General features: G+C 35.5%; 1 protein-coding gene across 1 annotated transcript in view; it reads left to right on the top strand.

Moving 5' to 3' along the window:
* The window catches only part of CDC40 (cell division cycle 40), a 49353-nt gene that overhangs the window by 34754 nt on the left and 2873 nt on the right, over window positions 1-11726 (top strand). Inside the window, exons 10-14 of the mRNA XM_010856617.1 lie at window positions 1727-1828; window positions 2846-2961; window positions 3461-3594; window positions 8752-8828; window positions 11420-11564. Coding sequence (XP_010854919.1) covers window positions 1727-1828; window positions 2846-2961; window positions 3461-3594; window positions 8752-8828; window positions 11420-11564 — 574 coding nt within the window. The remainder of the gene's footprint in view (window positions 1-1726; window positions 1829-2845; window positions 2962-3460; window positions 3595-8751; window positions 8829-11419; window positions 11565-11726) is intronic.

The following is an 11726-nucleotide window of genomic DNA, read 5'->3' as shown; positions in this document are numbered from 1 at the left end:
GAGTAAGCGTCTTTTAATTTCATGGCTGCAATCACCATCTGCAGTGATTTTGGAGCCCCAAAAAATAAAGTCTGACACTGTTTCCACTGTTTCCCCATCTATTTGCCATGAAGTGATGGGACCAGATGCCATGATCTTCGTTTTCTGAATGTTGAGCTTTAAGCCAACTTTTTCACTCTCCTCTTTCATTTTCATCAAGAGGCTTTTTAGTTCCTCTTCACTTTCTGCCATAAGGGTGGTAGCATCCGCATAGAAGTGAGTGTAAAAAGAGTGAGGTGGAAATCCAGGTGGCTGGATGAATGGTGGTGCCATTCATCTTAGGAAGATTATAAGGTTTCAGACTCAGGGAAATTGAGCTGCTTTTGAGATATTGAGATGAAAATGTCTTGTAAGCAATTAGATAGCCAGATGTTGAGCTTTCAAGAGAGGCCAAGAATTGGCAGCAAACACAGGTAAAAAGAAAAGGTTGAGAGAACTCCTTGAAGGAAAGTAGACCAAAAAGAGGACAGCTTTGTGGCAGACTAGCCTTTTGGTAGATAGTCTTTGTCAGATTTTGCATGAAGACTGGTTACATTTCCAAATTTAACTATACCGAAATGAAACGGTATTTGAATTATATTGGCTCTGTTTTTAGATTTAAGTGGGAGTCCATTCTGTAGTGCTTTGTTACGATTTTAGGGCCTCATTGCACAAATAAATACTGTCCGAGATGCCAGGGCAGCCCAGAAGACTTTTGGGAAGGCTCTCGGCAGCATACAGGAATGTCTCCTGTGATGTAGGGGATTTGGTCCTCGTCTGTCCCCCCTGCTCTTGCTGCTTTTCACTGGAAAACTGAAAATTCCTACTTAGAAAGATGATAACAGCTCTGACCAGGACTCCTGCTGTAGGAAAGAATGCCTGCTTGCCATGACGAGAGGTCAGCAGTGGTGGTGGTGATTTAGGGCTCCTGTTGACCATTTGTGCCATGCATATTTTGTACAATTGTCTTGGTCATAGTGGGATAGTAAAAAATAGGAAAGTTTCTGCTTTCATTTAGTCACATTTTATTTACCCCTATAACTTTCAAAAGAGTTGATTGGTCCAGTAAGATTGATTTCTAAGCAAAGCACCTTGAAATAAATTTATTGTCAAATGCCATTTTAAAACTAAATGTAGTTAATATTTGTTTTTAAAAACGTTTAGTCTATGAGATGCTGAATCCACTTCTATGAAATTCAGTAATATAATCCCAGAAATACACAATTATTGAACAGAGGCCACAATTTTCATGAACATCAGCTTTAGGTCACTTTGTTTTCACTTCCAGCTTGGCTAGTAATTTCAGAGTGAACCTTAAAAATGTCACCAGTCATTTCTCTTTCATTGGCAATAATTGGACTGTTACGTTTTCTTAGATTCTTGACCAGTCATCAGCTTTATGTATTACATTATTAAGAGAGTGCCATGAGAGACCTTTTAAAACAAAGTTAGATCTTTTCTCTTGATTCTTACTTAAATGTTATGCATCAGAATCACCTAAGGAGCTTTTCAAAGGGAGGGAAAACACCTACATTCTGTAGCCCACACATAACATATTCTGAGTCAGTAAATCAGGAGGTAGAGTTCCAGTGATTTTGACTCACAGCGTGGCTTGGAAGACACTATTTAATGCTGTTTGTCTTATGATGCTTATGTTTTAAATGAAGACTCTTCACCTCACTTCCATTTCTATTGTCTCTGCCTTTAGGTCACAGTAAAGCTGTTAGGGACATCTGCTTTAATACTGCAGGAACACAGTTCCTCAGCGCAGCTTATGACAGGTATCTTAAGCTCTGGGACACTGAGACAGGTAAGAGCTCACTTATACTAACACATATTTACCTTAGAAATTAGTTCTTTTAAATGGAACAATGTGAGTGGTCTTCTGTGCCAAAATGGTACCTTCTCTAACTGCTGATTCTCATATCATTGGCCGTCAGCTAATACCACAAAATGTATATAAAGTTGAAACTGAGCTGTAAAAGTAGCTCTTTCAGTATGAAACTTCCTTTCCATGAAATACAGTTTATAAAGCAAATATATTGATATATAAGGAAATTTGAAATTTTCCATAGACTATGTATTTGATCTTTAGGTTATCCCCTACATAACCTACCATGCTGCATTGTACAATAATAGAAGCACAATAAATACGTGATGAACAGAATTAAATTTAATTGTCCCAATTAGTTAAAATGTAGGTCTAAACTTCCATGGGCAGATTGGTTTTATATATTCACAGATGTACTGATTACATTAGCACATTGTGGCTAGTGTGATTTTATATAATCAGAGAACCATCTTTCATCCTACTGAGTTTTAAGGATAAAGAAAATAGCTAATAGTTACTAAACACTGTTTACCAAGCATTATACTAAGCACTTATATGCAGTATCTTGTTCAGCCCTAACACTATCACTCACTATGAATTTAAATATTGTTATAGATGAGGAAACTGAGGCTTAAGAGGTAACTTTTCCAGGGTTACACAGCTAGTAATGGTCAAATTGGATTTAAACCAACATCTTTCTAATGCTAAACCCCATACTCTTAACCTCTTCGGCAGTGGTCTTCAACTCTTTACTGCATGTTTTAATTACCTGGAGAGTTTTGTCTGTTCTGCAACTGATGATACAGATTTACTTTTGAAAATATTATTTTTAATCATTAAAAATTCATGAAAAGGAACAATGTAGTTTGCAGTAAAGAACAAACAGGCTGCCATTTCTCCAGTTTATTAGCAAGTGATCTCTAGATCTTAATTCCAAGGTTATCTTTAAATGGTCAAATTTATTTTACCTACTTTAACTTGGGTCTTTGGTTTTAGGACAGTGTATATCAAGATTTACAAACCGAAAAGTACCCTATTGTGTCAAATTTAATCCTGATGAAGATAAGCAAAATCTGTTTGTGGCTGGGATGTCTGATAAGAAGATTGTGCAAGTAAGTCTTTTCATAATATTTTTATTAAGATTCCTGAGCTTTACATTGTATCAGGGACTGGTAAGGAATATTAACTTGTTTAATGTTTGCTACTTTTTAGGGTCTGCTGATGCTCTAGTCTTAGCAGAAAGCAGTAAATGTATAAAAAGATGATATTTGGGAGAATGGCATTGAAACGTATAATATCATATATGAAATGAGTCCCCACTCCAGGTTCAATGCACAATACTGGAAGCTTGGGGCTGGTGCACTGGGACGACCCAGAGGGATGGTACAGGGAGGGAGGAAGGAGGAGGGTTCATGATGGGGAACATGTGTATACCTATGGAGGATTCATGTTGATATATGGCAAAACCAATACAATATTGTAAAGTTAAAAAATTAAAAAAAAAGATGATATTGAGATTTCTTTTCCTTCTCCATTTATCATTATTATGACCTTTGCTTTCATAAGTCTGCTCTACTTCTGTCTTTGCCCTTTCCTTTATTTGATATACAGTGGGACATTCGAAGTGGAGAAATTGTGCAGGAATATGATCGGCATTTGGGAGCTGTCAACACCATTGTTTTTGTCGATGAGAATAGGAGATTTGTAAGCACATCTGATGATAAGAGCCTAAGAGTTTGGGAATGGTGAGTTTTTATCAGTAAAAATCTGATTTATATAAAGCAAACAACTTGAAATTTTGTAGCCAAAGAGAAAGCCTGATAATACACAACAATCTGAATATTTTCACAACTGTGGTCACTGGCCTGTCGATCAAATTGTTTTAACTATTCAAGTCTCCAGAATATGAAAATTAAAGTTTAAGCACACTACTTTTCATAGTCTTTAACCTATCTAAAGAATATGTATTTTGAGTCATTTTTCTAATACTAATTAAAAGCTTATATAGTGCTGTCTTACATTCTTTATTAGGTATTTTGTTCATCTTTGCAAAAAGTAGGGATGATACACATATAGACTGTATTGCTTATGCTAGGGATTGCATATAAGATCCTATCCTTAGAAAATAAGAAACTATTTTAAAATCTCTTGATTTTCTAAACATCTGCATTTTGATTACTCAAAAACTTGCCCTAAGTCATCATCCTTATGTCCTGCTGTTCATAGCCTATAATGGTAGAATACAAATGTTTTACTTGTAGAGTATAATCAGAATATATTGGTTAATTATGCTTTCCTAGAGGGAAAAAAAAAAACAGTTTTCTAAAGTCAAGAAATAATAATGTCACTAAGTATCTATCATAGATCATGTTTTATAATCGATTTTCAAAGTAGTACATAATAATCTTTTTGTCAGAGTGAATGTTTGGTTGGAACCCAGCTTGTTTTTATAGTTACTTATAAGACATAGCCGAACTGTGGCTACAGCCTTCAAGGACTAGAAAGTGTCTTTCTACCCCCAGAAGTTGTTCTGCTGTAGGAAGTGAGATGTCTTCAACTACAGGCATCAGTTTCCTCCGGAAACTGAGTCTGTTTGGGGACCTGTGAAAAGTAAAAATTAGTCGCTCAGTCGTGTCCACCTCTTTGTGATCCCATGGACTGTAGCCCATCAGGTTCCTCTGTCCTTGGGGATTCTCCAGGCAAGAATACTGGAGTGGGTTGCCATTTCCTTCTCCAGGGGATCTTCCTGATCCAGGGATCAAACCTGGGTCTCCTGCATTGCAGACAGATTCTTCACCATCTGAGCCACCAGAGAAGTACCTGAGCACATCTGTAAACACATCAGGACAGTTTGGGTAATTGAAGACTTAATGTAATTTAACTTCAGTTTCTCCCACACTCCCTCCACATTATCTCCAATTAATGGAGAGTTGACTACTATATACATAGTCTTAGCATTATTCTTAAAGTCTTAGCATTATTCTTAAGGTCCATGATTTGAGACTATCTTTTAACTAAGATCTCTCCTACTTCAGAAATGATGTTACATGCTGAGGACCCGATTAAGACATCATTTCATATGGGCCACCTTAGACCATTTGTACAACAAAGTAGTTAGTTTAGCATACATATAACTGTTTTGTTTTTATGTACTCTAACAGTTTGATTATATTTAAACTTTCAGGTGACTTTCAGGTGTTTGTATCTTTGGATGGTATTTTCAGCTCCATTTGAAAATGTGAAGTAGTATAAAAGAAATTGTTAACTGTTTAAATGATACACACCAGTTACAGGGCTTTTAGAACACTTGTGAGTGTTTCCTAAATTAGAGCATTGGTGAGCAAAATATTTTGATTAAATTAAATGTTAACAGACTTTTTTCCCTTCTCAGATATTAAGAAATACTCCTAAGAGTCAAAATACTGATTCATTATGAATGATGACATCCTATAGATTTCAGTTCAATTCTCACTTGCTGTTAGAGCCTTCCTAACCAATCCTCACATGAGATTAGGTGCCTCTTCGCTATCATCCCACACAAACAACCCTTTGCTTCCCACAGCTTTTTATTAATAGTGCTTGCTTATTTATTCCTCTTGCTTATTTATTCCTCTTTTTTTTAATGGGGCGTAGGGTATATATGTATTTTTTAAGTACAGTTTATTTACAGTGTTGTATCCTGACAAGTTCTTAACCATGAGAGAAAGAACTGCCTCAACTCGCCATCTGCCTCCAACACCAGCACAGTGCCTGGCACAGACTAGATATATAAGAAAATCATTATTGTCATAATTATTAATGATGTTATATTTATTGAGCTCTTTCTGTGTCCCAGGCACACTAAGCATTTTGCCTGAACTATTTCATTTAATGGGCAAGTAATCTTATGAGACAGGTATATTTGCTTTTCCTGTTTTTTAGATAAGAAAACTGAGATATATTATTAAGTAATCTGCCCAAGTTCCCAAGAAACTTGAAAGAGCCAGAATTTAAAACTCAGATCAATCTAGTTCTAGATATTTTCTCTTCTGTTTTTCTCCCCAGTTTTACTGAGGTATAAGTAAAATTATAATGTATTTAAAGTGTACAACATAATGATTCGATATACAGTGTGAAAGAATTAATTAACTCTTTCACACTGAGTTAATTAACATATCCATCACCTCACATATTTACTTTTTGTTTGGTGAGAGCACTTAGTTTGTACTCTCCTAGCAAATTTCAGTTATGCAGTACAGTATTATCAACAATAGCCACCATGGTATACACTAGAACATCAGACCTTATTCATCTTACAGCTAAGAGTTTGCACCCTTTTGCTAGCTTTGCCTAATTCCCTACTCACCCCTCCACCCATCCCCTGGCAGCCACCATCTACTCTCTATTTCTGTGAGTTTGATTTTATTTTTTTTAAAGATTGCACAAATAAGTGATACCATGTAGTATTTGTCTGTCTCTGTCTGACTTATTTCACTTAGCATAATATCCATCCTCCTGGTTTATCCAAAGGAAAGTTGGTTTTCTTACAATATCATACAAACTAAGCCTGTTACACAGTTTTAAAGGAGAACAGGAGATGTAATTAGATATTGAGCATCCTGTGGTATCCTATATCATGAGCTGTCATAGGCATGTTTTCTCCCAAAGGCATTTATTTTTGTTAAAAGAAAATTTCAGAGGTTGGCACTACTCTTTTATCTTTAAAAATGTCATACATTTTTGTTAGGTTTTTTTTTTTTTTGATGATTTCATTTCCAAGCTGAAGATTATTTGTAACATGCTGTGCTGTGCTTGGTCACTCAGTCGTGTCCGACTCTTTGCAACCCCATGGACTGGAAGCCGCCAGGCTCCTTTGACCATGGGGATTCTCCAGGCGAGAATACTGGAGTGGGTTACCATGCCCTCCTTGAGGGCATCTTCCCAACCCAGGGATTGAACCCAGGTCTCCCACATTGCAGGCGGATTCTTTACCAGCAGAGCTACCAGGGAAGCCCTGTTTGTGGCATATTCAGTTCAGTTCAGTTTAGTCGCTCAGTCGTGTCCGACTCTTTGCGACCCCATGAATCGCAGCACGCCAGGCCTCCCTGTCCATCACCAACTCCTGGAGTTCACTCAGACTCATGTCTATCGAGTCAGTGATGCCATCCAGCCATCTCATCCTCTGTCATCCCCTTCTCCTCCTGCCCCCAGTCCCTCCCAGCATGAGTCTTTTCCAATGAGTCAACTCTTCACATGAGGTGGCCAAAGTACTGGAGTTTCAGCTTTAGCATCATTCCTTCCAAAGAACACCCAGGACTGATCTCCTTTAGAATGGACTAGTTGGATCTCCTTGCAGTCCAAGGAACTCTCAGGAGTCTTCTCCAACACCACAGTTCAAAAGCATCAATTCTTCGGTGCTCAGCTTTCTTTACAGTCCAACAAGCTTATTATACTGATTTATAATTTCTAATTAGAATACAGTATTATTAAATAGAACTACAACTAGCATTTTTACTAGTAATTATGAAGTTCATAGGTGTTCAGATTGTTTATATAGAGAATCTCTTGTTGTAGAGCTCATTGTATCAGGAGTCCTTGAAATAAAGCATCTGTTTAAATTTTTTTGTTTACTTTTGTAAAACATGGATTGATAATGAACCTGAAGTATTGTTAATTTAATTTACAAAATGCTCTTATTTTTTAAAATCATGTTATAAAATTATCAGCTACTAATAATAAATATGAGAAGGGAAAAGCAGTTGAACCTTTTTAAGATTAAGCTCGTCTCAATATATTTGGATCATTTTGAAGTCACTTCTCACTGTTATTTAGAGATATAAAGGGTTTGAGATTTGATAAATCTTACTGTTCCTCAGGTTATACCAGAAAATATTTTCCTCCAACAAAGACTGTGACAGAAGTTTTTTCTAGTTGTTTACTTCTTCTGGGGTGATAGATGGATACAGAAGATCCTTACTTAAAAGGCATATTATTATTATTGTCTTTGTTGTTTTCTAATTAATCAGTCTTTGAACTTGAACCATAGTTTGAAATTGAAATTGGTGCTTTATATTCCGTATTATTCATCAGATTACATTCCCCACACATTATTAAAAAAAACATTTCTGATGTCTCATGAAAAGCAGCAAGATCAAAATCCTTCAGAACTACTGAATTTTTTTTTTTTTTAATCATGGAGAGTATTAAAAATGAAAAGACACTTAGAACTTTGGATGGTTTTAGATTTAGGTTTTGAATTTGACTAGTTTTGAATTTTTGTTGTTTTCATTTTATTCTTTTTTATTTTGTAATCTTTTATTCTCATAAAAAATGTTTAATGTTTTTTCTCCTACACTGTACACATTTGGAATACTTTACATGTAAGCTGAAAATAGAAGATGTCCAGGTGCTTAATCTGCCAGAAATTATGAGATTTCTGGATGGGCTCAGCCTGCTTGCAGATCCCTGTGCGGCTTTGCCTACCATCTACTTGCACTGCTGAAGGCTCTTTAGCACTTGAACCTGCTTGCAGAGTGCCGAGTTATGGTTGATTGGTGGGTAAAAGAATACTTCCGTGCAGGCTTGCCTCAGACGTCTTGCTTCTGTCTACCATGGTACATTTTTAGATGAGTTCATTATTAGAGAACTTATAATAACAGATTATTTTTTAACATAAAGGGAAAAGTTAAAATCAAATAGCAGTAGAAAACTAAATCACTGACACTTGTAATTATCATGGAAAGTCATTTGTATAAGTAAAAGCTTTATAATAATAGAATGTCGTTTCGTGGTTTTCCTTCCTCCAGGAAGTTTCATGAAAGTTTAAATATATAATTTCAAGAGCATCTCTTTTGTTTCAGAGATTATTCTTCTAAAAGTACTTTCAAAAGTTACTATTCTGATATGTTATTTTTAATTTTTAGGGATATCCCTGTGGATTTCAAGTATATAGCAGAACCCAGTATGCACTCAATGCCTGCAGTGACTTTGTCTCCAAATGGTGAGTTAGTAGTTACAGTGTTTTTAAATAAGCTTCTAAGACACTGTGTGATTTTTGTTTTCAAAAGAGCCTTGGCCATTCCCTCCTGGGGGAGGTCTGTCACAGTGCCATACTTGTATATTAGAAATAATCACTGATTTTCATGTATGAGTCACCTCACCCATTCTCTTGTTTTTTTTAAAAAAGGTAAAAATAAAAGAAACAATGATTTGCAACATTGCCCAAGCATCTAAGGATTTCCATCTGAGAATCAGGGTTTTGGGTTTGTTTTTTTTTAATAATTCTTCCAACAGAATCATGTTCAGCAACTCATTTAGTGATTTACTGTGAGCTCTTTTTCTTTTGGGGAATAGGTAATTTTGTTCTGGTTCCTTATATGAGAACACCTTAGCAATTCACCATAAAAGATTTTCTCAGACAAAAATTAAAAAGATAAGTCTGCTTAATACTGTTTTCTATTCAGTAACTCATGGCCTTTTAAGTACGAGTACTCCAGATATACTGATATAATTTTACATGAGGATATTAAAGTGGAGGACCTGATGTTTGGGCAGCATGGTCATCAAAGCCACTGTTAGCTCATGTAGCTGCTGTGAGAATAGAGCAAGGAAGAGGGAGCAAGAGTTTGCTCTTCCAGTCGAAGCATCTACCATAGGCAAATCGGTGGACAATTGTCAAGTGTCCTGTGATTTTTATGAGAAGAGCAACCTCACAGGGTGCTGTTCTGATAATCACCATATTGTATACAGTCACATTTGTGCACCTACATTTCATACAGTGTATTTTTAAACCATCTGTCACCAATACTGTGCCCATCTTGAACAAGGCCACTTACTTAGTCTGACTATGAACATTGTTAGGGTCATCCTTTATAATGTCTATAACATATAGGATACAAAGATACTTCAGTTTAGACTCTAGTGGTTTTGGTGAATCCTAGGTAGATGAAAGCAATGTGGCCTAAATCAAAAAAAATGGGCAGAAGACCTAAATTGACATTTTTCCAAACAAGACATACAGATGACCAATAGGGACATTAGAAGATGCTCTTCATCACTAACTATTTGAGCAGTGCAAATCAAAAACTACAGTGGGGTACTACCTCACACCAATCAGAATGGATGTCATTAAAAAGTCTATAAATAATGCTAGAGAGGGTATGGAGGGAAAGGTGACTCTTACACTATTAGTGGGAATGTAAATTGGTACAGCCACTATAGAAAACAGTATGAAGTTGCCTCAAAAAACTAAAAATAGAGTTGCCACATGATTCAGCAGTCCCACTCCTGGTCATATACCCAGACAAAACTGTATTTTGAAAAGATTCATGCACCCTTGTGTTCATGGCTGCACAATTCCCAAGGCATGGAAACAGCCTTAATGTCCATTGACAGATGAATGGATAAAGATGTGGTACATATATACAATGGAATACTACTCAGCCATAAAAAGGAATGAAATAATGCTATTGCACAGAATGGATGGACCTGCAGATTATCATGGGCTTCCTTGGTGGCTCAATGCAAGTTCAGACTCTGTCAGAAAGAACCCCTGGAGAAGGAAGTGGCAACCTACTCCAGTATTTCTTGCCTGGGAAATCCCATGGACAGAGTAGCCTAGTGGGCTACAGTTCATGGGGTCTCAAAAAGAGCTGGACATGACTTAGTGACTAAATAACAACAGAGATTATCATACTAAGTGGAGTAGGTCAGAAAGAGAGAAACTAACACTATATGATATCACACATATGTGAAATCTAAAATAGAACACAAATGAATATATATATATAAAACAAAAACATATTTTCAGGTATAGGGAACATACTTGTGGTTGCCAAGGGACATGGGGGGAGGGTGTGGGAGTCTGGTATTAGCAGATACAAACTATTATATAATAGAATGGATAAACAATAAGGTCCTCCATATAGCACAGGGAACTATATTCAATATCTTTGATAAACCATAATGGAAAAGAATATATGTATATCAGTCACTTTGCTATATAGCAGAAATTAAATGCTACATTGTAAATCAACTATTACTTCAATAAAACTTTTTAAAAAAGCATTGTGTTACTACAGTATTAGTAAAATTGTTTTACTAAATTTTTTTTTTACTAAAGTTACTAAAGATTTTTTTTATCATATCTTTGTGCAGTTTTATTTAATAATCCTAGGTTTTCTCACCTGGAGTTCATCTTTCCTCTTTCTGTAGTTAACACAAATAGTCTTTCTCTCTCCATGGTTCTATTATTTATATTTATTACAAATTCATTTCATTTCTTAAAATTTAATTTTGTTTTATTAATGCTAAACTCAGTAAGTTTTTGTATATCCTTATTTAAACAGAAGAAAGCTTTTATAGGAAAAATGCTAAATGATACAAGATTTTATGAGCAAAATCCCTTACTCTATTAAATACAAATATTTCTCACTTATTTGTAACACTTCACAGGCAGTATGGTAAATTTATTTTCCTATTATTATATAGTGGTTGGAAACAAAATAATATTAATGACTGAACCTACTTAAATAAAAGTCTTTTTAAATTTTTCAGTCTTCCTCTAAAATGTCTCATTTATTGAATTTACAGGGAAATGGCTAGCGTGCCAATCAATGGACAACCAAATCTTAATTTTTGGAGCACAGAACAGATTTAGATTGAATAAGAAGAAAATTTTTAAGGGCCATATGGTAGCAGGCTATGCTTGTCAAGTAGACTTTTCACCAGACATGAGGTAAGTTTAAACTTTCCCATTTATTCCCGTATTCATATATGATGATATAAACTACTACTATACAAATAGCAACACTGTACAAATCACTTTTATATATGTAATTGTATGAGAATTGTTCAGATTGTCTAAATGCCAGATAAAAGACAAGAACAAATTAAGACA

Source organism: Bison bison, unplaced genomic scaffold (genome assembly GCF_000754665.1).
Source record: "Bison bison bison isolate TAMUID 2011002044 unplaced genomic scaffold, Bison_UMD1.0 scf7180017864373, whole genome shotgun sequence".
Classification (NCBI taxonomy): Eukaryota; Metazoa; Chordata; class Mammalia; order Artiodactyla; family Bovidae; genus Bison; species Bison bison.
The sequence above is the reverse complement of the archived record's forward strand: the minus strand, read 5'-3'. Positions and strand labels throughout refer to the sequence as shown.